The sequence below is a fragment of the Humulus lupulus genome, chromosome X (assembly GCF_963169125.1).
Source record: "Humulus lupulus chromosome X, drHumLupu1.1, whole genome shotgun sequence".
NCBI classification, from domain to species: Eukaryota; Viridiplantae; Streptophyta; class Magnoliopsida; order Rosales; family Cannabaceae; genus Humulus; species Humulus lupulus.
In genome coordinates, this window is record NC_084802.1 from 82,312,232 (window position 1) to 82,338,490 (window position 26,259).

The 26,259-nt window shown below is 43.6% G+C and overlaps 2 protein-coding genes across 2 annotated transcripts in view; one reads left to right on the forward strand and one right to left on the reverse strand.

The window, feature by feature from the left end:
• LOC133805993 (peamaclein-like) overlaps positions 1-4,943 on the reverse strand; it is a 62,253-nt gene extending 57,310 nt beyond the window's left edge. Inside the window, exons 1-2 of the mRNA XM_062244132.1 lie at positions 4,940-4,943; positions 3,465-3,601 (exon numbers count right to left, since the gene is read on the reverse strand). Of these exons, the coding sequence (XP_062100116.1) occupies positions 3,465-3,601; positions 4,940-4,943 (141 nt within the window). The remainder of the gene's footprint in view (positions 1-3,464; positions 3,602-4,939) is intronic.
• A 2,586-nt stretch (positions 4,944-7,529) lies between these two features.
• LOC133805994 (uncharacterized) lies at positions 7,530-7,901 on the forward strand. The gene has a single exon (XM_062244133.1). It carries the CDS (start codon positions 7,530-7,532, stop codon positions 7,899-7,901), a length of 372 nt encoding a protein of 123 aa, XP_062100117.1.
• Positions 7,902-26,259: the final 18,358 nt, after the last annotated feature.

Genomic DNA, 26,259 nt, shown 5'->3' on the forward strand with positions numbered 1-26,259 from the left:
GTTTTGGAACGTTTTTGAAAATGACCTTTTTTGTGCTGAAAACAGGTTGTGGCCGCAGCCACTGTCATTCCCTAGCCGCGGCCAGTGAGGTTGATAGCCAACTTGGTTTTTCATTTTTTTTCCAAATTGAACGGCTTTAACATCCCAAATAACTCCCAAATCTCCATTTTAATTCCATAAGCATCCAATTAAAACATTGGTAACAGCCATGGGGGTTGGTGGAATTTGAAATTCAAAGGGTATCTCAAACTCTATAAATAGGAGCCTAATGCTCACTTGTAAGACACACCATTTTCCATCCACAAAGCACTTGGCTGGAAAATACACCATAGAGGCTTGATAATTCCAGAGAGTTTTTTCCTAGAGAGATCCCTTAGTGCTTAGAGAATAGAGGGAAATAAGCTTTTGGACAAAGGTTTTGAACCTTGTTCAAGTTGGTGATCCCCACTACTCTACACTTTGGTTGTGTGAGAGTTTGTGTCTTTCATTGATATTTTCATTCTTTTGTTCTTCTTGTTCTTATTTACTTGTATTAATATTGTTTTGAGTTTGTAATCTTCTTCTTCTACATCTTTCTATTTACTTGTATTTTGAGCAATTGAGTTGTAATATTTCTTTAATCAATATTATCTTGTCTATTGTATTTTTGCATAGAGTTGTATTTTGGTTTTTCCATATTTCCATTGAGCAATAACATATATTCTCTAACAGTCTAATCACTCAGTTCTGGTACAACTAGTAGGTGAATAGATGGAAAAGCAGCTGAGTGGAACCTCTGGTTAACAATGATGTGAGCAGCTCGAGTTGGGACTTGACAACATGATGTACATGTTGTTATTAGACCGCTTCTTAGGATAACAATCCACTTCGAGGCCTAAAATGGCCAGATCCACATTTGGGCGCTCTGAGCTTAATACGAACGAAGGTTCAGATAGTCTTTGAAGACTAGTTCGAGTGAGATATCTAGCTCGTGGAAACATGGTCAGAACGTATACTGAAGGATCCCAAGAGATTCCTAGGCTTCTTATACGCTCATTAATACGCGGGTTGTATTGCATATCTATCATTTATTATCCGAGATAGCAAGAGTATATTCTATTCTGTTATCAAATCATATCTCAATGTAAATGGGAATAATCCCTATTAAATGTTTACCTTATTTATTCACACGGTTACCCAAACCTATCCAGGAAATTCCCCTATAAATATCAGGGATAATGGACAAGGAAGGGGACTGCCTTTTTGTATTACAAAACTCTGCAGAAATTGTGAAAGAAAAGCAATAATACTGTCTCATGGACTAGGAGGATTTTAACCACTGAACCGCCTAAAAGTTGTGTTTGTACAAAATGGTTCTTATAATTTCATTACAGTTTACAATTTAGCACTAATATCCCTATTAGATTTTTTAATCTACTATTGGTGAAAAATCGCATCAATAGTGTGATGCTTTCGTTGCGAGGAAATTAGTGCTTCACAAGTTTCGGTCGACATTCATCATGGTGCTCACTCATTCGATGCATGACAATGAGATGGAGTGGCTTGGTGAGCAGGAGGTCCATCATACTGCTGTTCCCATTCGAAGGGGCCCAGATATTCAACAACGTCCTAGGAAGCAACCAGTGGGTCAAGAAGACGCTGGGAGTTCAGCGTCACTCCCACCAAATCCTAATACAAGATATTTGACTGCCGTCGAGATTGAAAACTCACAATTAAGGAGCCATCTTGCTAGGGCAAACAAACAGATCGAGGAGCTCTTGGATTGATTGTCCCCTCTTGCAACTGACGTTAATGTCATAAAGAGGCAAAGTGGATCTCATAAGTCCCATAGGAATAAACAATCTAAACTAGTTGTTCTGTCAGGACCGCCACTCCGAGCTCTGTACCTTCAGAGCAAAACCACCAAAGTGCTCAGCCCATTGGTCATCATAGGATTCGTCATCAGCATGTCAGTCGGTCGGTCAGAACTGGGACCCCAGCACTGTGCCTTCTTCACAGATTCCCAGGAGTGCCCATAACAACCAACCAGAGCAGACTGGGACAAGTTCACGGATGAAAAGTGCTCCAGCGAATCCTTCTATGCAACGATCAAAACCCCAGGCACAGAGTACTTGGGACATTGGGTTAGAACCGAGGCAGGCTAATTTAGTTCATCCTCATGGAACGAGGATAGTCTCACAAATAAGGCATCTACAATCATCGGTTAGACATCCTACACCACCTCGCGCACAACGAGATCCTCCATCTCGTGGGAAGAGTATGAGAAATTCTCCCCCATCAGTAGATACTTATGCCCCACGGGCAGGTGCTGAGATCCAGTTCCTTGACTTCAATCGTAGGCCAGTGCAGATGGAAGTTTTGCAAATGGAAGTTAGTAGATGGGGAGCCAGTGTAGAGGCAAGTCTGAAAGCGACCTGAGAAATTAGCTGAGCTCAACGCAAAGTCCTCGATACGATCCACAACCAGACCTATACGATCATTTGAGCTCACAAAGAAGGTATCCAGCTCGTAGTGAGGATGTGAATTTTACTCGACATGAGGGAGGTCCATCTATCGTACGCGACAATGGGAATGTCCCACCTAACCAAGCTTGAACTTGGAGGGACAACAACCCATCAAACGTGTACAATAGGATGGGAATTGTTGAACAACCCCCAGCTAACCTAGAGACCAAGGAACTAACCCTTGAAAGACTAGCAACTCCATATCTTCCCCTGGAAAAGAACGAGAAGAAGGTTCAGATTTAAAAAAAAAAATTATTCAAAGTAATATAAAGACAAGAAAAGAGCAAGAACCATACCCTCCGAGCTAGGGGAGGAATCTACAACGATCAGCTCAAGGTTATAGACTGGGCTAGGCACAACCTCTAATTCTCGGATTAACGGAGGTGGGGGAGAATCTAAAATTATGACTTCCTGGGTCCTAGGAGGTTTAGGTCCTTCTTTGGGGCTGGACTCATCTACGTACTGCCTAAAACTAAGGGCATATGCACCTTGACACCAGGAAGGCCAGGTCCTATGGTTTGTCCCATACTCTTCAAAGATGGTGGACCTATAGTTGAGAGTGTTTTCAACCACAATGGTACCTCTGGGGTAGCTGTGGTCATAGCGTACCACAAAATGTTCAACACACTGAAGGAGGGTTGTGTTTAGATCCGGGTCATTAGGATGAAGACTAACAATATGGTTATGGTTGAAGCAAATTAGCCTAAAACTGGCAACAACATGATCTAACTCTCTGTATTAGTATGGGTTACCTTGGATGGAGGGGACGGCTGCTACCCCAAATGCAGCTCGCTCAACATCAGGCCCCTGATTATCTTTGGGAGCTCACCTTCTGCGCACCAGTGGTGCCACGTCTTCTTCCTCCTCGATGTCTTCATTGGCTGGCAAGGCTTCTTGAGGAGGGGGTAGCTCGGGGATGACAGGGAGAGGAACCCGAGTCCTGAGAGCCAGCGTCTAGACCTTGTTGATCAAGTTGTAGGCCACCATGGTGGCATCATTCACAACCTGACGACGGTCTTTCTCCTTTAGAGGAAGACTAAACAAAGTCTCATAATGACCCCCAAGGGTCACAGACTGCTCTGTCCTCTCGAATATAGCTGCAAAAAGAATGAACTCAGTTAGAATACTTAAACAAAAAAAAAGTGTGAAAGAGATCAAAAAGTTTGCGTGCTGAATTCATAAAGATAGAGGACATATGAGGGCGGTTGGAGTATCGGTGATCATAGTTCTTGAACCCATTTTACATAAAGAACAAGTCTTTATAGTCACTTGGGTTGTTGGGGAGTTCGATGGCCAAGGCTGAGTTGGGAAAATGAGTGAGGTAGTAGAAACCGTCACCTCACCCCTCTGGTCGGGACTGGCCTTGAAGCAAAAGAAGTACATAATGTATGTCGGAGTGGGGACCTCCCACTCGTGCCTCAGGAACAGATACTTCAACCCCGCCAAAAGTCTGTATGAGTTTGGCGGGGGCTGGAATGGAGCTAGTCTGACATAGTTTAGGAAGTCTACTTAATACTGGAACAATGGGAAGAAGGCACCTGCCTTCAAGTGCTCATCAATCCAAGCCCTGCAGTTGTTGATGCGGTTTTTCGCCAACAGTGAATTAAGAGAATAACTAGGATGAATTAGTGCTTAATGATAAACCGTAATAAGAAAAGGACTCTCAAGAATTCTCTAACTGAGATTCCCAAGAACACTCGTCTATTTTACGTGGTTCAGTGATTAAATCCACCTAGTCCACGAGTCTATGTTATTACTATCTTTCTCTCTGAATTTTGACAGAGTTTTAGTATTACAGAAAAATTCTCTCCTCCTTCTATCGAAGATCTCAGTATTTATAGAGAAAATCCTTCGACAGGTCTTCGGGCCATCATGTGACTTAACACCTATTTTTATCTATATTACACTTATTATAAATATTCCAATTTATCCTAAGGTATGGTCTGATCAGGAAATAAAACTGATCATGGATCCTTAGGGTCATGCGGACATGCCCTGCCTGACCATGCACGATTATATTACGTGTCCGAGTTTTCAGGGATCCGCGGACACGCCATGTCTGGCCATGCATGATTATATAATGTGTCCGGGTTTTCAGGGATCCAAGGACACATCAGATCATTAGCATGCCCCGAGCTGAATATACCATGAGCTCGTGCCATTGATGCTATGCCTTATACATATTATAAGTTTGTGCCTATCGCCTTATACCCCCTAGCTCGTGCCATCACCTTGGGGACTGTGCTGTGTTCGTGAAGAATACATGGATTCCTTGGCCATTTTTTCTGTGCCTTTACTTGCCAGTTGTACTCGAGCTGAATAAAGGACTCGTGCTAAAATTAGGATGCACATTTGCCCCCAAGTCCTTGCTCGTGTTTTATGATGTCATCTTCTGACCTACATAGTAGGGACTTTTAGACTTCCATTGAAATTACCCATGTTTGCCCACTACTTGAGTACTGGACATGTGGACCATTACAATTGGCATCTGTTCGGGTTTTGAGGACTGCATTAATTTTCTTGTTAACTTTTTGCTATCGTTTCGTCTTTTGAACCGCAACCCTTGGATTTTGTATTGGCCAAATCGGGTGGCTCACGTTGATATATGCCATTTACGTATAAAAGGGATAGACAATTCCTACAATTCATCACCTTTTATTCAAAAAAATTCTCTGTCTTCCATCTTCTGCATCTTCAAACCTCCTTCTTTCTCAGAGAAACAAAAATCCCTAAAACTCTTTGTTGCGATATCTTCTCAACATCGAGTCATACAACTACTCAGGAGTGAGCACTCCCATCCTTGCAGAATACACTTCTCTCATCGACGTCCACACTGTAAGTTTTATTATTTCACCTAAACTCTTTTTTTTTATCGACTTCTGAGTTCTATTTACCATGTCCACTTATGCTTCTCCGTAGTCACTAGTAGGGTGTTTCCTTGATCTTTTTGGCATATAGGCTCCAACCTTAGGCTTATAGAGAAGGTTTAGAACCCCTCCTAAAATAATGATATTACAAAACTGGGCATTTTCTAGGTAGAGTTGGGTAGTTCATAGTAAGTTTTTTTTTAGGAAATACCCATTTGAGATGTAGAAGATGAAAGGTTAGGGTTCAAAAATTAGATTGCTTAGGGAACACGCTCCTTGGGTGGTCTTTTCTCAAAACTGCCTCCCAAGGTCAGTAGCGGCCGGTTTCTATGACACACAAATCCCAAAATATCAGGGGTCTGCTGGGAAACTGAGGCGCGTGGTGTAGGGTAGCGTGTGTGATCACGCAACAGGCTGAGACCAACTCAGCTCGTATATCACAGATACCTTTCTTCCCCACTCATTCGAGTCAAAAAATTTATAAAATATTAGGTCGCCTACTAAGTGATTCATCCTTCTTGTTCGTTAGGCGATCTAAAAGAAGTTCCTGGTTCGTCTGTCCAGCAAATCAGCAAGGGGAAGGAGATCACCTCTGAGTCTCCCCTTCCCCACTTCGGCCTCGTGGTGGAGAGGGAGATCGTTGTGGACCCCAATGCTTTCTACGAGGCAGAGATGATCGTCTCCAAGATCACGACCCAAGAAAGGGTCAATAAGATAATGTTGTCCCACAACATTGGGGTCGAGTATGAGGGCCTCATCACCCGAACTCTGTATGAAGGGGAAAGGAGCTGCGCACCTCTCCAGTATGACTTTGTGGCCTGGATAGACGAGCACCTAAAGGCGGAGGCCTTCCTTCCTTTGGACCAGTACTTCGCCGACTTCCTCAATGACGTGAAGTTGGCGCCGTTCTAGCTCCCCCCGAACTCTACCCAGTGTTGGCGGGGTTGAAGTATCTTTTTCTAAAGCACAAGTGGGAGGTCCCTACTCTGGCAAACATCCTATATTTTTTTTGCCTGAAGGCCAACCTAGAGCAACGAGGGCGAGGTGACAGGTTCTATTACTTGACCCGATTCCCAAACTTGCCCTTTGTCATCGAGTTCCCCAGCCACCCCAACGACTATAAAGATCAATTCTTTATGTCGAATGGGTTCCGCAACTGCAAACATAGATACTTCAACAGTCCTCGTAAGTCTCATTTCCTTTCTTAGCTCATGAAATCATTATCTTTGTGTCTGGACCTACTCCTCGTGTATATACTAATTGAGTATTATTTTTGTGCAGCCATATTCGCGAGGATGGATAAATCTGTGACCCTCAGGGGTCAATATGATATGCTGTCTAGGCTTCGACCTAGTGAGAAGGATTATCGCCAGCTTGTGACCAATGACACAATGCTGGCGTGTAAGTTAATCGCTAAACGCCAGACTTTGGCCTTGAGAAGAACACTAGCTATTCTTCCGGTGGCCCGCGAGCTCCCGCCTACCCATGAAGGGGACACCGAGGCCATTGAAGGCGAGGAGCAAGAAGAAGACAAAGTGCCTCTCGTGCGGAAGAGGCGGGCTCTTGAGGCTGCTCGGGACCCTGAGTTAGAGTGAGTTTCATTGGGGGCAGCAGTCGGGCCCTCCGTCTAAGGTAACCCATGCCCCTATAGGGAATTATATAGGGTTGTCACTGACCTTAGGTTAGCTAGGTTTAATCCAAACCAACTCGTCCATCGCCACCCTAACGATCCAGACCATAATATAACCTTTCTCCAGTGCGTGGACCACTTAGTGTTACGCCATGACATGGGCTATCCTAAGGGCATCGTTGTCGTAGAAAATACCCTATCCTTTAGGTCGGTCATTTTTGAAGAGTATGGGACCAATCTCAGGTCGTGGCCCTCTCTACTTTAGGGTACCCTTGCCCCTGGACTTAGGTAGTACATAGAGGAGTCCAGCCCTGAAATAAAACCTGAACCTGAACCTCCCCCGATTCAGGAAATTGTAGACTTAGGTTCCCCATCTCCCCAAGTAGTCCTGAGGCTAGAGGTCGTGACAATAGACTCCTCCCCCAACCTAGAGGATAGGATCTTTTATAATACTTTATATATATATATTTGTAAATTTCTTACTTTATCCATGTTCTAACTCCCTTCTTATTCGTTTCAGACGAATAAATGGAGCGACCCGGGGCTCTCGATCTCCGCACCGCTTTCCAGGGCGGGAAGTCCAACTCAGGTCCTGTCGTAAAGAGGCCTCGATATACGAAGAAAATGCCTCCTGTGGCAGGAACCACATCCAAGTCCCCTGCTAAGGGGAAAGGTACGAGCTCAGCAGCTCCGGCCTCCACCGTGACAGAGAAAAGGATTCCCCCTCCTCCTCTTCCTCCTCCTCCTCCTCCTCCTCGGTTTGCACCTGCTCAGGATCAAGTCATACAAGCTGATCCCTCAGCTCCTGCTGCCCCTGCTGCCACCGTTCGTATTCCTGTGGATCCCCACGACCTGGAGAAAATCCCGGAACCTTCAGGGGGACCCTTTATGAGACTATGAACCACATGGTGGAGCATGTCTACAAATCTAACCAAACGGACCTTGGGATGATAGAGGAGCGGAGCCCGGAGAACATCCTGGAGTCAGCTCTGGGGATGACCCTCACTGTAAGATCTTTTCCTTTAAGTTAGCAAAATTTTCCCTTTTCAATTTTTCCCCCAGTATGTGCCTAACTATCCCCTTTGTGCTTTGCAGGCGACCCTGGCTCAGCACCGCAGCATAGCCCGAGCTCGAGCTAGGAACGACTCTAGACCGTAAAGATCGTCCTGACTGCAGCTCAAGAGGGCGAGCAGGCTGTTAAAGCTGCCCTTGCAGTCGCGCAAAAAGGCAAGCACGATGCCAAGGCCGCCCTTGCAACGTCTCAAGAAAGTGAACAGGCCGCAAAGGCCGCCTTAACCACTCTTCAGGTCGAGGTAGCTGAGGCCAAGGCAAAGCTGTAAGAGGCCGAGTCTGCAGTGTAGGAGGAGAGGGCGACCTCCCTGTCCTCCATGGAAGATATGTTGTACCATTGTTGGGCATTCAACCTGGATGGCAACTTTTCTTTCATGGCCCCCGAGCTGTGGGATCCCTATCTTGAGAAATTCAAGGCTCGAATCCTACAAGAGACATCAGAGACAGGGGAAGCCTCTGTTGTGGGCATCCTAGAGGAGTCTGATGCGGAGCTCCAATTTGTTGTGGTTTTATTTATTTCTTTTCTCAAGACAATTTTGTTTTTAATTCGTATATCTAATTTTAATATTTTCCTTAATTCTCTCATGTTTATGCTTTTTTATATTTGCACATTCGAGATTTTAGGACTCGACTATTAGATTGGGATAGATATTTTGAATTTGGCTACATTCGACCCTGATGTGTTGATTTCAAACTTAGTTCATGTTAGGTTTACTGATATCTCGAACTTCTAGGAAAGCCATCGAATTTTCAATTTTGCTAACTTCTAAGTTTTGGACCTGGTCGTATCCAGGGTTTTAAATGATTTAAACTTAGTTCGTGCTAGGTTTATTGACACCTCGTATTTTCTTAAAAGAGAAACATTGGTTAATCAATTTTACTAACTTCTAAGTTTTGGACCTAGTTATATCCAGGATAGTTTTGTACCTGGTTATATCCAAGATTTTAAATGTTTCAAACTCATCTTTAATTCGCATATTCTAATTTTAATCTATCTCAGGTTATATGCCCCCCAAGTAACCAGAATGTGAACTTTCTCGGTTACTTAGACAAACGTTATCACACAAACTAATATATAAATAATCTTATGAAGGGAAAAGCTTAAAACTATATGAAAAATAAGAAACACATGATGAACCCTTCATTTCTTAGTTAAATGGCTTTTATAACTAAGCCTTACATAGATGGATGGTATCACTATTGATAATACTTCTTTAGGTGCATGGCATTCCAGGTCTGTGGGACTATTTCTCCACTAAGTCAAGCTAATTTGAAAGTTCCTTCATGCTTGACTTCCACAATTTGATAGGGCCCTTCCCAGTTCGGACCTAAAGCGTCGTCTTTAGAGTCCTTGTTTGCCAAAAAGACCCTTCAGAGAACCAGGTCAACCAAACCAAATCTACGTCTTCTGACCTTGGAATTAAAATAATGAGTGATTTTCCATTGGTAATGTGTGAGTTGTAGTTTTGAATCCTCTCATTTCTCATCAATCAGGTCGAGAGATGCATTAAGCAACTCCTCATTCCATTCCTGGATGAATGTCTGTAGCCTATGCATGGCTACTTTTGCTTCGATGGGAAGGACAGCCTCACTCTCGAAATTCAGGGAGAAAGGGGTGTGTCCCATGGAGGTCCGGTACGCCCGTAGTTCCTGTGGGAGCTGCTCAGGCCAGACTCCCTTGGCCTCATCTAACCTTTTCTTAAGACTTGCTTTGAGGGTCTTATTTACAACCTCTACCTGCCCATTGGCCTGTGGGTATGCAACTGAAGAGAAACTTTTAATTATGTCGTGCTTTTCACAGAAATCAGTGAAGGGATCACTATCGAACTGAGTTCCATTATCTGACATGATCTTCTTGGGAAGCCCAAACCGGCACACAATACTCTTAACCAAAAAATCGAGGATTCTTTTTGAGGTGATGATTGCCAGAGGCTCGGTCTCTACCCACTTCGTGAAATAATCAGTGAGCACCACCGCATAACGAACTCCTCCCTTTACCGTAGGTAATGCTCCTATTAAATCAATTCCCCATACTGCAAATGGCCATGGGGATGAGATCATCTTTAGCTCGACTGGCGAAGCTCGTGCAATTGTGGCAAAGCGTTGGCATTTGTGACACTTCTGAACATGGGAGATGGAATCTTTTGTTAAAGTGGGCCCAAAATAACCATGCCTTAATATTTTTAAGGCTAGGTTTTGCCCTCTAGCATGATCCCCACAGAAGCCTTCATGCACCTCTTGCAGAATGGTTTTAGCCTCTTCTAGTAAAACACACCGCAGAAAAGGCAAGGAATCGCCACGTCAGTACAACATTCCATCCACTATTACATATCTTGGAGCTTGATAGAGTATCCTTCTTGCGTCTTTCCTCTCTTCAGGTAGCTTCCCTGTTGTAAGATACTCCATCATGGGGGTCATCTAGGTCGGCCTAGTGTCAATCATCTCGACCTCCATCGCGTTTCCTACCACGCTTGGACTTTCCAGGAATTCCATCGGGACTACGTTCAAAGTCTCAGCTTCCTTGGAGGTGGCGAGCCTCGCTAAAGCGTCTGCGTTAGCGTTCTGCTTGCAAGGGATCTGTTCGACGGTGCCACACTCAAATTTTGATAGCTCTTTCTTCACCTTGGCTAGGTAAGCTGCCATCTTGGTACCCCACGCTTGGTATTCCCCTAACACTTGATTGACCATGAGTTGGAAATCACTATAACATTGGACGACCCTTGCTTTCAATTCCTTTGCCACTCTAAGCCCGGCTAACAAAGCCTCGTATTCGGCTTCGTTGTTTGATGCTTTGAATCTGAATCGTAGCGCGGTATGGAATCAATGCCCCTATAGAGAGATCAATATGATTCCAGCTCCAGACCCGTTCTCGTTAGAGGAGCCGTCCACGAATATTCTCCACAACTCCTGCACCAGTTCTTTCAAGAGCTCATCTTGAAATCCGGTGCATTCAGGCATGAAATCAACAAGGGTATGGCTTTTGATCGAGGTATGTGGTACATACATTATCTCAAACTGGTTGAGTTCGACTGCCCATTTTAAGAGACGTCCCGACGCTTCAGGTTTTTGCAATACCTGCCTTAGAGGTTGGTCAGACATGACGTGAACTTAATGGGACTGGAAGTATGGCCTAAGCTTCTTTGAGGCTAATATCAGGCAGAACGCCATCTTTTCCATCAAGGGATACCGTGATTTAGCTCTGAGAAGTCTTTTGCTTATATAATACACCAGTTTTTGAACTCGATCTTCTTCCTGAACCAACACGGCGCTAGCTGCATTTTCTGTCACAGCGAAATAAAGGAATAGGGGCTCCCTTGCCACTGGCTTACACAATACTTGGGGCTCGGCCAAATGTGTTTTCAGATTGAGAAATGCCTGTTCATACTCCTCAGTCCATTTGAATTTCTTATTTCCTCGGAGTAAGTTATAGAATGGTAAGCACTTGTCAGTGGATTTTGAAATGAATCGATTTAGGGCTGCCACCCTTCCAGTCAGGCTTTGGACTTCTTCACGCGATCTGGGCGAAGGCATTTCCAATAGCGACCTGATTTTATCTAGATTGGCCTCTATCCCCCTTGTATTGATTATGAATCCCAGAAACTTTCCCGATGCCACTCCGAAAGTACACTTCTGGAGATTCAGCCTCATATTGTATTTCCTCAGGATCTTAAAACATTCATTTAGGTCGGACACATGGCCATCGACAGTCTTAGACTTTACTAGCATGTCGTCGACATACACTTCCATATTTTGTTTGATTTGGCCAGCAACATTCTGTTAACTAATCGCTGGTAGGTAGCCCCAACGTTCTTTAGTCTGAAGGGCATAACTTTATAACAGTATACATTTGTTGGAGTCATAAAGCTAGTATGCTCCTGGTCCGCAGGATTCATTGCGATCTGGCTATATCCAGAATACACATCCATGAAGGACATAAGCTCCTGCCCCGCAGTGGCATCTACCAATTGATCAATTATCGGCAATGGAAAGCAATCCTTAAGACAAGCTTTGTTCAGGTCGGAGACATCGATGCAGGTCTGCCACTTTCCATTTGGATTCGGAACCAGGATAGGATTCGCGACCCAGATAAGATATTTTGCTTCACGAATGAACTCGCACTTTAATAACCGAGCTACTTCTTCCTCCAATGCCTCAACTCGGACTGTTCCCAGACGCCTCTATTTTTTGGATGTGGCGGGCATGCTTTTATCCAAATTCAGGGTGTGCATGATCACGCTCGGGCTGATCCCCACCATGTTCTCATGAGACCAGGCGAATACATCTAGATTCTCCTACAAGAATTTTAAAAGGTCTTTTTTTCTACCATCATCAAGATTTTTCCCAATTTTAATGATTCTTGAGGCATCCTTGGGATCTATATTTTCCTCCTCAATAGCTTGGAGCTCTGACTTGTCCTCGCCTATTTGGGGGTCGATATCATCAGTTGAGGTGATGTCTCTATCCTTGGATTTTTGAGGTTCTTTCGTCCCGGGAGCAGCTTCTGTCTCCTAGGACTTCTTGCCTCCGTCGCTTACTGTCATTGTATATTTTCCGGGTTGTGACTTTCCCTTAGTCGAAATGCTATAGCATTCCCTGGCGGTGAGCTGATCTCCCCTGACAGTGCATGTTCCTACAGAGGAGAGGAATTTAATTGCTAGGTGACGGATAGAGGTTATGGCTTCAAATGCCATCAACGCAGGTCTGCCTAAGATCGCATTATAGGCCACTAGACAATCGATGACCACGAATTCCAGGAGCTTGGAGACAGTTCATGGACCTTCACCCAGCGTTACCACTAGCTCGATTGTCCCAATGGTCGTTGACCCCTCACCAAAGAATCTGTACAGAATCAAGGAATTTGCCTTCAGGTCTGTTACAGACAGCCAAATTTTTTCTAAGGTAGACCTAAAGAGTAGATTCATAGAACTCCTGTTATCTACTAGTGTCCTCCTAACTCTCCGGTTGGCGAGCTGGAACATTACGACCAGAGGGTCGTTATGTGGGAACAAGACATGATTGGCATCTTCCTCTGTAAAAGTGATTGGTTGCTTCTCCAATCGTTGATGCTTTGATGATCACGGCCTTGGAACAAATTCCACTCCGTTGTGGGATTTTAGCTCATTGATATACCCCTTCTGGGCACCTCTGCTCGTGCCTGCCAGATGAGGACCTCTAGAAATGGTTGTTATATCTCCTGCCGTTATCGGAGGAGGGTTATCTTGATTCACCTAATCTCCATTTTGATTCATTGGAGCCTTTGGAGTTGATGGAATGTTTTGTCCAGCGGGCTATCTGGAAATCACTCGATTCCGTGCATACTGAGCCAAGGGTCCTGCCGTGATGAGAGTCTCGATATCATCCTTTAGTTGTCTGTAGTCATCAGTATTATGACTGATATCATTGTGGAATCGACAGAAATTTGAGGGATCTCTTTTCTCCCTTTGATTCTTTAACGGCTCTAGTTTCTTCCACGGAAGGCGACTAGAATTTGCCAGCATCCGTGACGTCGGTATAAGTTGCATAGACCGGTTTAAACTTTTCCACGGATTTGTTTTTCTTTAACCCGCTCTGGTCGCCCTCACCATTTCCCTTTCTTTTATTACCCTCTTGGTTATTCTGGGCAATGGTTTGAGCTGCAGCACCAGCCACATTTGTTGCCGCTCCAATGGCTTGAGCAGGGTCTTGGCTGGTTCCTGCAATAGAAGCTTGCGCCTCTTCTAGGTTAATCCACCTTTTAGCTCGGTTCAGGAATTCATCTGTAGTGTTAGCTCCCTTTCTCTGTAGTTCCTGCCATAGGTCGCCTCCCAAATGGATTCCCGTCCTCATTGCCATGAGCTTAGAACCCTTGTCGGCGTCTCTAGCTCTTGTGGCAACATTGGCAAACCTACTCAGGTATGCTTTCAAAGGTTCTTCGGGCTACTGCTTTACATTTTTAAGGGAGTTGGCCTTAATCCGAGCTGCCTAAGAAGCCCTGAAAGCTCTCTTGGAATCAGCAGAGAAATTCTTCCACGAGTTGATAGAGTGTTTGAACCATTGCCTAGCCGCCCCAATCAGAGTCATGACAATAGTTATCCTAGGGGCACAATCGGATCTAAAAATAACCCTGCTTCTGTGCGTAGAACACCTAGTGGTACATCATGACAATAGTTATCCTAGGGGCACAATCGTAGTTGACAACACCCTAAATTTTAGATCTGCCATTTTTGAAGAATACGGGACAAACCGTAGGACCTGGCCTTCTCTGCTCCAGGATGCATTTACCCCTAGGTACAGACAATACGTAGATGAGTCTAGCCCCGATGAAGAACCTGAACCACTTAGGATCCAAGAAGTATTAACCATAGATTCCCCTTCTCCTCCATTAGTTTTGAGGCCGGAGGTGGTTCCTATCCCGGTCAAAACACCTGAGCTGGTGATAATAGACTCCTCCCCCAGCCCGGAGGGTAGGATCTTTGCTTTCTTTCTTTCTTTATAAATGCTTTTTGAAATAGTATTTTTCTCAACTAACTCCTGTTTTTCTTTCTAGGCGAAGAGATGGAACAACCAGGAGCTCCCAACCTATGAACTATCTTTCAGGGTAAGAAGGCTGGTACGGGCCCTGATGTGAAGAGGCCCACGATGGCAAATAAGACCACCCCTACAGTGGGGAATACCTCAAAGTCCCCGGCTAAGAGCAAGGACACAAGCTCAACTCATGAGCCAACTTCGGTGAATGTTGCTACCAAGCCATTTCCCCCTCCCCCCTCTCGAGAGATGCTGCCACCTCCTCAAGTCATTCAGGACAAGGCTCCCACTATCCGAATACCAGTGTATCCTAAGGACTTGGAGAGGATCCCTGAGGCCTTTCGGGAATAATATATGAGACGCTGTCTCATATGGTGGGCCATGCGTACAAAGCCAGCATGAGGGACTTGAGGACTATTGAGGAGCGCAGCCCAGAGAATGTCTTCGAGTCTGCTATGGGGATGAATCTCACTGTAAGTTCTCAAGTCTGGTGATAAAAATAAATTATATTTTTTTCGTGTTATGACTTGTTTTATTACTTTACAGTCCGTCCTGGCCCAATACTGCAGCATAACTCGTGCTCGGACCAGGAACGATGAGCTCCGGGCCGAGCTGGACGTTGCCAGAGCCGCCTTGAATGCTGCCAAGGAAAGTGAGGAGGCCGCCAAAGCTGCCCTGACAGTTTCTCAGAAGAATGAGCAAGCTACCAAGGCTGCTCTAACCACCTCCCAAGAAAGTGAGCAGGCTGCAAAAACTGCATTATCTGCCTCACAATCTCAGGCAGCAGAAGCTCAGGTTGAGATTGGTGAGCATAAAGCAAAACTACTCAAGGCCGAGATCAAAGCCAAGGAGGAAAGGGTAGCATCATCATCATCCATGGAGGAGATGCTATACCAGTGCTGGGCTTTCAACCAGGACGGGAACTTCTCTTTTAAGGAGCCCGGGTTGTGGGACCCGTTCCTTGCTAAATTCAAGGTTCGGCTTCTGCAAGAGCCCTCAGAGATGGGTGATGCCTCTGGGGCAGCGGAGGGAGATGGCGAGGAGGTCACCTCTTTGGGGCGAGCAGATGGAGCCCACTAATCTCTCCTCTTTTTTTTTTTCCTTTGTAATTATTTAACAGTTTTTAGATATTAAACAATTGCCTTCAGGCTCAGTTTGAGGTTTTTCCTTCTTGATATGACAATTTTTTTGTTTATCTTATTTTGGTGTATATATATATATCTAATTTTTGATCCATTCATCTTTCCTTATCAATTTCTCATGCTTATCAATCCTTTAGACTCTTGTACATTCGAGATTTTAGGAATCGACTTCTTAGATCGAGATAGATCTTATCAAACTTGGTTATCTCTAAGTTTTTGTTTGGTTATTTATACCATACCTGTCAAGAATCAGGCCTAGAACCTAGTTATATATAGGTTTTTGATGTTTTAAATTTAGTTCGCGTTAGGTTTATTGAAACTCGAGCATTAAGAAGCCATTGAATAATCAATTTTTCCAAACTTCTAAGTTTCGGAACTGGTTACATCCAGGATTTTAAATGATTTTAAATTTAGTTCACGCTAGGTCTATTGAAAATTCGAACTTTAAAAAGCCATTGAATAATCAATATTTCCAAGCTTCTAAATTTCAGACCTAGTTATGTCCAGGATATTAAATGATTTTAAACTTAATTCGCGCTAGGTTTATTGAACACTCGAGCTATAAAAAGCCGTTGAATATTCAATTTTTCCAAGCTTCTAAGTTTCCTAATCTTATCAAGCAGGCTTAATTTTGTCAGCCACGGGTTATGTGCCCCCCAAGTAACCAGAAAGTAGAAACTTTCTTGGTTGCTTTTACAAATATTAGAACACGAACTAATACAACCTTAAAAAAATTATTTAATAATCCATCTATTATTTCATCAAATGACTTTTATAAATAAGCCTTACATTGATGGTGGTACTACTGATAATACTTTTTCAAATGTAGAGCATTCTAGGTTCGAGAGACTACTTCTCCATCCAGCCGAGCTATGTTGAAAGTTCCTTCACGCAAAACCTCAACGACCTGATATGGTCCTTCCCAGTTTGGGCCTAATACACCATCCTTGGGATCCTTATTTGCTGAAAAGACCCTTCAGAGAACCAGGTCTCCCAGTCCGAGTCTGTGCCTCTTAACTTTAGAATAAAAATAGCAAGTGATTTTATGTTGATAATGGGCGAGTTGTAACTACGATTCATCTCGTTTCTCTTCAATTAGATCGAGAGATGTGTTAAGTATTCCTTTATTCTGTTCTTGACTAAATTACCTTTGTCTGCGAGTGGCTACCATGGCTTCAACTAGAAGCATGACCTCGCTACCAAAAGTTAAGGAAAAAGGAGTATGCCCCATGGAGGTTCTATGAGAAGTTTGGTAGGCCCAAAGTACTTGTGGGAGCTGTTCGGGCCATAGTCCTTTGGCATCGTCTAACCTCTTTTTTAGGCTTTCCTTTAGGGTTTCGTTCATAGCCTCGACCTTCCCATTGGCCTGTGGATATGGTACGGAGGAGAAACTCTTCGTAATGCCATATTTTTCATTGAAATCAGTAAAGACCGCTGTCGAATTGTGTCTCATTGTCTGACACGATCTTTTTAGGAAGCCCAAATTGACATATAATACTCTTCACCACAAATTCCAGGACTCTTTTTGAAGTGATGGTTGATAGAGGCTCGGCTTCTACCCACTTCGTGAAATAGTCGATCGCCACCACCGCATAACGAACTCCCCCCTTTCCCATAGGTAGGGAACCTATTAGGTCGATTCCGCATATCGGAAATGGCCATGGGGATGAAATCATCGTTAGCTCAGCCGAAGCAGCTCGAGAAACTATGTTGAAACACTAGCATTTGTCGCACTACTGAACATACGAGATTAAATCTTTCGTCAAAGTGGGCCGAAAATTTCCCAGCCTTAGTATTTTCAGTGCTAGGTTTTGCCCTCCAGCATGATCTCCACAAAAGCCTTCGTGTATTTCTTGTAAAATGGTTTTGGCTTCCTCGGGCAGAACGCATCGTAGGAGAGGCAACGAATGACCACATCGATACAAGGTTCCATCCATTATTACGTACCGCGGAGCTTGATAAAGTATTTTTCTTGCACTTTTTATGTCGTCAGGTAGCTTTCCTGTTGTGAGGTATTCCATTATGGGAGTCATCCAAGTCAGTCTTGTGTCAATCATTTCGACTTCTATCATTTCTTCTATTACACTCGGACTCTCTAAGAGCTCCACTAGCACTACATTCAATGTCTCAACTTCTTTTGTGGTGGCAAGCCATGCCAAGGCGTCAGCATTAGAATTTTGCTCGCGGGGTATCTATTCAATGGAACTGTACTCAAATTCAGACAGTTCTCCCTTCACCTTAGCTAGGTAGGCCGCCATCTTGGCACCTCGAGTTGATATTCTCCCAATACTTGATTGATCACGAGTAGAGAATCACTATAGCATTGGACGGCTTTTGCCTTGAGCTCCCTTGCCACTCTCAGCCCAGCTAGTAAGTCCTCATATTCGGCTTCGTTGTTGGATGCTTCGAATCTGAATATCAGAGCTGTATGAAATCGATGCCCTTCTGGTGAGATCAAGATGATCCCAGCTCTCGATCCATTCTCGTTTGACGATCCATCCACGAATATTTTCCATAACTCCTGCATCGGCTCCTTCAAGAGCTCCTCTTGAAATCTGGTGCATTTAGCCATAAAATTAGCAATGGCTTGATTTTTTATTGAGGTTCGTGGTACGTACAATATCTCAAACTGGCTAAGTTCAATAGCCCATTTTAACAGACGTCCCGACATTTCAAGTTTTCGCAAAACCTGCCTTAAAGGTTGGTTGGTCATGACGTTGATTGAATGGGACTGGAAATATGGCCGAAGCTTCCTAGAAGCCAATATCAGACACAATGCCAGTTTCTCAATTAGTGGGTATCGTGACTCAGCTCTGAGAATTCTCTTGCTTATATAATATACAGGTTTTTTAGCACGGTCTTCTTCTCGAACTAACACGACACTGACTGCATTTTCTGTCACTGCCAGATAAAGGAATAGAGGTTCTCCAGATATAGGCTTAGATAACACTAGGGGCTCGACTAGGTGCATTTTTAGGTCGAGGAAAGCCTGTTCGCACTCCTCAGTCCACTCAAATATTTTGTTTACTGTGAGCAAGTTGTAGAATGGCAAACACTTGTCTGTAGATTTCGAAATGAAACAATTCAAAGCTGCTACCCTTTTAGTCATGCTTTGAACTTCTTTACGCGACCTAGGTGAGGGCATTTCTAACAACGATATGATTTTCTCAAGATTTTCCTCTATCCCCCTCGTGTTGACTATGAAACCCAGAAATTTTCCAGATGCCACTCCGAAAGTGCACTTCTGAGGATTCAACTTCATGTCATACCTCCTTATGATTCCAAAACATTCATCTAGATCAGATACATGGTTATCGACAGTCTTTGATTTGACAAGCATATCGTCGACATACACTTCCATATTTCTCCCGATCTGATTAGCGAACATCTTGTTGACTAAGCGATGATATGTTGCTCTGGCATTCTTTAGCCTGAAGGGCATAACTTTATAACAATATACGTTATTTAGGGTCATGAGGCTAGTATGTTCCTGGTCCGCAGAATTCATCGCGATCTGGTTATATCCAGAATACGCACCCATGAAGGACATGAGCTCATGACGTGCCGTGGCATCTACCAACTGATCAATCTTTGGCAGTGGGAAACAATTCTTGGGACAAGCTTTATTCAAATCGGAGAAGTCGATATAGGTCCTCCATTTCCCATTTGGCTTTGGGACCAGCATGGGATTGGCGACCCATATCGGGTATTTTGCCTCGCGGATAAACCCGCACTTTCTTAGTTGAGCTACTTCTTCCTTAAGATCTTCAGCTCGGACCATTCCCAAGCGTCTCCGTTATTGGGATTTTGCAAGCACGTTCTTGTCCAAATTTAAGGTGTGCATGATTACCCTCGGACTTATTCCCACCATATCTTCATGTGACCAAGCGAAAACGTCTAGATTCTCCAGTAAGAAATTGACCAGCTCCTTCTTCCTTTTATCATCAAGATTCTTCCCAACCTTTACGTCTCTTAAATCTTCTTTAGGGTCAATGTTTACTTCCTCGAGCTCCTCTATGGCTTGGAGTATTGACCTGTCTTCACCCATACGTGGATCAATGTCATCGTGTTGGGCGATGTTACTATCCTCTTTTTGTTGAGGTTTTTTCATCCCACAAGTAATTTCTACTTCATGGGACTCCTTACCTCCGTCATTTATGACCATAGCTTGCTGCCCGGGTTGTGATTTTTCGTTCAAAGAAATGCTATAGCATTCTATGGCGGCGAGCTGATCACCTCTGATGGTGCATATTCCCACAGCTGAGGGCAATTTTATTGCTAGGTGGCGGATAGAGGTTATGGCTTCAAACGTCATCAGCGCAGGTTGACCCAAAACCGCATTGTATGCAGCTGGACAATTGATTACCGCGAACTCAAGTAACTCGAAAACAGTTCGCGAATCTTTTCTCAATGTCACTACCAACCTGATCGTCCCGATCGTTGCTGACCCTTCACCAGAAAACCCGTAAAGAGTCATTTAGGTCGCCTTCAAATCTATTACATACAACCCCATTTTCTCAAAGGTGGACCTGAAAAGTAGATTCATAGATCTTTCGTTATCTACTAGTGTCCTCCGGACCCTCCGGTTGGCTAGTTAGACGGTTATGACCAAGGGATCGTTATGTGGGAATTGGACGTGGCTAGCATCCTCTTCTGTGAAAATGATTGGTTGCTTTTCCAATCGTTGTTGTTTCGATAGCCACTGCTCCGGGATGAACTCCACTCCGTTATGGGATTTCAATTCGTTAATGTACCTCTTCTGGGCCCCGCTGCTCGTGCCTGCCAAATGAGGTCCTCCCGAAATGGTAGTTATATCTCCCCATACTATCAAATGAGGGTCGACCAGATTTACTTGAGCTCCGGTTTGACTTTCTGGAGCTTTGGGGACTAATGGAGGTTTTGGTCCAATACGATGATTAGGGACCACTCGATTTTGGGCGTACTGGGCCAAAGGTCCTGCTCTAATGAGAGTTTCAATCTCATCCGTCAGTTGTCAATAGTCATCAATGTTATGCCCAATGTCATTATGGAATCGATAGAACTTTGAAGAATCTCTCTTTGCCCTCCGGTTCTTCAATGGATCTGGCTTCTTCCATGGAAGGTGAGTAGAATTTGCCAGGAAGATGCGCTCCCTAGTGTCTGTTAGGTCGGTATAAGTAATGTAAACAAGTTTGAATTTCTCCCAGACTTCTTTTTCATCGTCCCACTTTGGTCGCCCTTGGCATTTCCCTTCCTTTTGCTATTTCCCCCTTGGTTATTCTTTGTAATAGTTTGAGCATTGGATGCACCGTCCGTTACCACTCCAACGGGCTGGACAGGGGTCTGGCTAGTTCCCACGACAGAAGCTTGTGCCTCCTCTAGGTTAATCCACTCTTGAGCTCGGGCCAATATTTTTCCACACTCTTAACTCCTTTTCTCTGTAATTCTTGCCACAGGTCGCCCCGGATGAGGATTCTTGTCCTCAGTGCCATGAGCTTGGAGCTATCATCAACATCCCTAGCTCGTGCAGTGACATTGGAAAACCTACTTAGATATGCCTTCAACATCTCACCAGGTTGCTGCTTTACATTGGCCAGTGAATCGGTATCAACCAGAGCTGCCTATGAAGCTCGGAATGCTTTTTTGGTTAAACCACTGCCTGGCTGGCCCGACCAGAGTTGCAGGGAATAAAATACACCTTAGATCGAGCCCGAAATTGTGGGCCATAATCATGGTGTTAAACATTATGAGGTGGTCTGACGGATCTCCATCTCCATCAAATTTTGACAAGTGTGGCATTTTGAAGCCTACCGGATATGTGGCTTCCGCAATATTCGGAGTGAAAGGCTCGAGCTCATCCTCTGAGTCTCAATCGTCTTTGTCTTTTCCAGATAAAAGCCTCTTCATTTGCTCTTCAATCAGAGCTAGTCTCTCGAGTGTTTGGTCTTTGATTCCTAGGTTACCTGGGGGCTGTTCAACAGCTCCCATCCTATCATATGCGTTTGATGGGTTATCGTCCCTCCAAGCTCAAGCTTGGTTTTGTGGGGAATTATTCCCATTATCGCATACTATGGATGGACCTCCCTTTTGTCGAGTATAACTAACATCTTCATCCTGAGCTGGATTCCTCCTCTGCGAATTCCGACGATCGCGCAAATCGAGCTGTGGATCATACTGAGGGCTCTATGCTGAACTCAGCTGATTTCTTAGGTCACCCTCGAACCTACCACTACAAAAATTTCGGTCCAATAACTCCCATTTGCGAAGCTTACTGCTCGCGGATGGGGCCAAAGTTTTGGATTTTCAACACGTGTCAGTGGGATGTAAGTATTGGCAGTTGGGGGAGGATTTCTCCTACTGTTTCCATAAGCTGGAATATTCCGTGTAGGGCGAGGTGGCATCAGATGTCTTATAGGTGACGGGGGATGCCTTATTGGTGAGGCAATCCTTGTTCCATCAAGGCGGATTAAATTAGCCCACCTATGTTCTACTCCACTGTCACTAGCTCTCTGCACCTGACCATCTGATCACGACGTAGGAAGGTTTTTTGGAACATTTTGTCTTTGTGAACCCGTCCCATTCCCTCCTCGTGGAATTCCATGGGCATTTCTAGGGACCTATGAAGGAGGCACCAAACTTGGGGTTGCGGTTCTAACCGACCGACTTGCATGCTGATGACCATTATGAGGGCCACTGGGTTGAGCATTCTGGCGATCTCGCCCTGTAGGTACAGAATTTGGGGTTGCGGTTCTCACTGATCGACTTGGTTTAGATCGACTATTCCTATGGGACTTGTGAGACCCACTTTGCCTCTTTCTGACATTAACATCAGTTGCAAGAGGGGGTAACCGAGCCAAATCCTCCTCAATCTGCCTATTTTCCTTAGCGAGATGGCTTCTCGATTGCATGTTTTCCAATTTGACGACAGTTAGGTAGTTTGGATTTGGATTTGGTGGCAATGACACCGAACTCCTAGTGTCGCCATGACCCGCCGGTTGTTTTCCCGGATGCTGCTGAATCTCAGGGCCATGTTCATTCGGAACAGCGGTATGATGGGCCTCCTGCCCACCAGGCTGTTCTATCTCATTATCGTGCGTTGAACGAGTGAGCACCATGATGAGAATCAACTGGGATTTTGATGAAGCACTAATTTTCTCTCAATGAAAGCAACAAACTGTTGACGCGGTTTTTCGGCAACATTGTATTAAGAAATAATAAGGCAAATTAGTGCTTAATAGTAAACCGTAATGAATAATAATTTGAATTCACTCAAGAATACAGAACTTTTACATGGTTCAGTGGTTAAAATCCACCTAGTCCACGAGTCAATATTATTGTTGTTTCTCTCTCTATTTTGGTAGAGTTTTGGTATTACAGAATAATGGTCCCATTTCCTATCCAATATTCCCAATATTTATAAGGGACTTCCATGGACAGGTTTGGGTAACTGCGTGAGTCAATCATGCATTTACATAATAATTACATTTAATACAAATAATTCTCATTTATATTGGGATATGATTTGATAATAGAATATCAGGTTCCTGCTATCTTGGATAATAAATATGACAGCCTGGTCATAAATAAACGTATAAAGGGATCCCGAGTCTTTGGGGATCCGTGGGTATGTAGTATACTAGAATTACCACAGCTGGATATCTCCTCCAAGCTCGTGCTTTGATAGCTATTTAAAATTATGAGCTTGCGCTTCACAGCCATTGCATCCTTAGTTCGGGATAAACTGAGGACGCCTTACACCACGTATGACCACTATGAATCTTGAATTGTCCTCGCAGAAAATAAGTAGATATCATTCTCCTTGACAATTTCTCCATGTATTTATCTGTCAACTGTACCCAAGCTGAGTGCATGGACTCGTGCTAAAATCAGGGTACAACATAGGTATTCTAATCAATTTACTAGTAGAATTTTCTTTGTAAAACCCAGAAAACTTACCCAGTTTTATGAAAACCTTATTTCTAAGAAAGCCTAGTATCGTTCATTCAGCCTAAACCGAACCCTATTTCCTAATTACACTCAGACGTAGCCTAAACGACATTGAGCAAGGGACAATTTTCACAGTAAAAAAAAAACTCACTGGAAAGCAAAGAATTGAAAGTTTCAAACCAGGTGAGGAAATACTTACAGTTTATATGATTGGTTCAAAGAAAGTGTCGATACGTCCATAGGGAACTCCTTGAAAGCTTCTAAAACTCTGAAATGCAATGAATGTTTTTGGGAGAGTTTGAGAGAAAAAGGGAAATTTTTTTTTAAGGAAACTTTTTGAATGCAAAGGTGGTGAGGGTTCAGGTCTAATCACCCTATTTATACGTAAAATATGGGAATTAATTCAGGCCATCCGATTGGGTTAGCTCGAGATCCAAAGGCCAAGATTCAATGAACCATATGGCGGCAAAAATTTTACAGGACAGTTGTCACAGTACTTGAAACCCGAACGGACGCCAATTACAGACAGCCACGTGTCTGGTATTCGAGTAGTGGGAAGGCACAATTTTACATGGAAAAAGCCTTAAAGCCCTTACTGTGCATGTCAGAAAGTGATGACATCAAACACGCGCAGGAGCTTGGGGGGCAAATGTTGTACCCTAAAAATTAGCATAAGTTTAGTCACTCAGTTCGGGTACAGCTGGCAGATGTGAGTGGAACCTTTGGTTAACAATGATGTGAGTAGCTGGAGTTGGGACCTGACAACACGACGTACAGGTTGTTATTAGACCGCTTCTTAGGATAGCAATCCAATTCAAGGCCTGAAATGGTTAGATCCACATTTGGGAGCTTTGAGCTTAATACGAACTAAGGTTCATATAGTCTTTGAACACTAGCTCAGGTGAGATATCCAGCTCGTGGAAACCTGGTCAAAACACATACTGAAGGATCCCAAGAGATTCAGAGGCTCCTTATACATTCATTAATGCCCAGGGTGTATTGCATATCTATCATTTATTATCTGAGATAGCAAGAGTATATTCTATTTTGTTATCAAATCATATCCCAATGTAAATGGGAATAATCCATATTAAATGTATACCTTATTTATTCACATGGTTACCCAAACCTGTCCAGGAAATTCCCCTATAAATATCAGGGATAATGGACAGGAAAGGGGACTGCCTTTTCGTATTACAAAAACTCTGCAGAAATTGTGAGAGAAAAGCAATAATATTGTCTCGTGGACTAGGTAGATTTTAACCACTGAACCGCGTAAAAGTTGTGTTTGAAGAAAAGGGTTCTTATTATTTCATTACGGTTTACAATTTAGCACTAATATCCCTATTAGATTTGTTAATCCACTAATATGTATATATATATTATAAGTATTTTATATATATATCTCATGAGGCTAGACACCTATTTTGCACATGGTTAGGCTCCTATTGAGGCTCCTAGGCTAGGCATCTATTTCGTACATGGCTGGGTTCCTGTTGAGGCTCATGAGTCTAGGCACCGATTTTGCACAGGGTCAGGAACCTAGTGAGGATCACGAGGCTAGGCACCTATTTTGTACAAGGCCAAGTGCCTAGTGAGGTTGGATATAATACCTCCCAAGTGGTTGATGGGATCTATCTTTCCAAGCACTTTGTTTTTCATTCTTTCCGATTCACTTTGACAATGGCAGTATGTGAGTCACCTAAGTGTCAATGGAGATGAGAGATGTAATATATAAGATAGGTGCTTGAAATTAGTGATAGTATGCAATGTGCAAGGGTAGGCACAATGTCATTGCCATGTTACATCTTGGGGTCAGCTAGGTGACCTCTTTGGACCATACTAAGATAGATTACATCTGCAGTAGGCCAACTATAGTGAGACTTTTGATTCCTTACGAGGCATAACTCAAATAAAGAAAAACTACTACTTTGTGGAGGCCAATTGAGGTGACTACTTTGGTTCGTAAGCGACACAAATAAAGGGAGTCTTATCGGAGGTTATACTTGATGAATTCCACTAGCTTCTTCTTGAAGTCTTCCTGTAGACAACTTCCAATCTTCAACTTGATCAGTGACTTCTCTATCACAATGATCTCTTCTATGTGAAGTCTCCAGACGTATTGGCAGAAGGGGGATTGGATGAAGGTTTGCTTCCCCTAGCTTGCAAGTTCTCATGGTCCTCTTCCACACGTATATACTTCTGTGCTCTTTTCGAAGAAGTCATCTAAGTCTGTAACCTCTTTCTTGAGGATGTTATCCCATAACTTGCTTCCTGGATGAACTCCGACTGTGATAACCATCTTGAGCTCTGCTTTAGTTTAACTCCCCACCTTAGTTGTTTCCATATTGAATGTAACGCCCTACTACCTTAGAGCCGTTACTAAGTGAGTTTAAAACAGAATTTGTGCATTTAATTGACTCTAAGTGATTTCTAAAACCGAAAGTGTGAATAAACCAGAGTTTAAGGCTGTACTCTTAGAAAAATGTTTAGTTTCATTAAAAACGTTAATTATAAAACATCTGGGATCCCAAAATAAGGTTTACAAAATATTTACAACTCAAAAATAGCTTTACACTTGATCAGCTATCAAAAGAATGGTTAAATACAGCCAT

Bases quoted from the DNA above. Each gene is read 5' to 3' on its own strand.
- LOC133805994 (XM_062244133.1), top strand. From the start codon at position 7,530: ATGGAGCGACCCGGGGCTCTCGATCTCCGCACCGCTTTCCAGGGCGGG.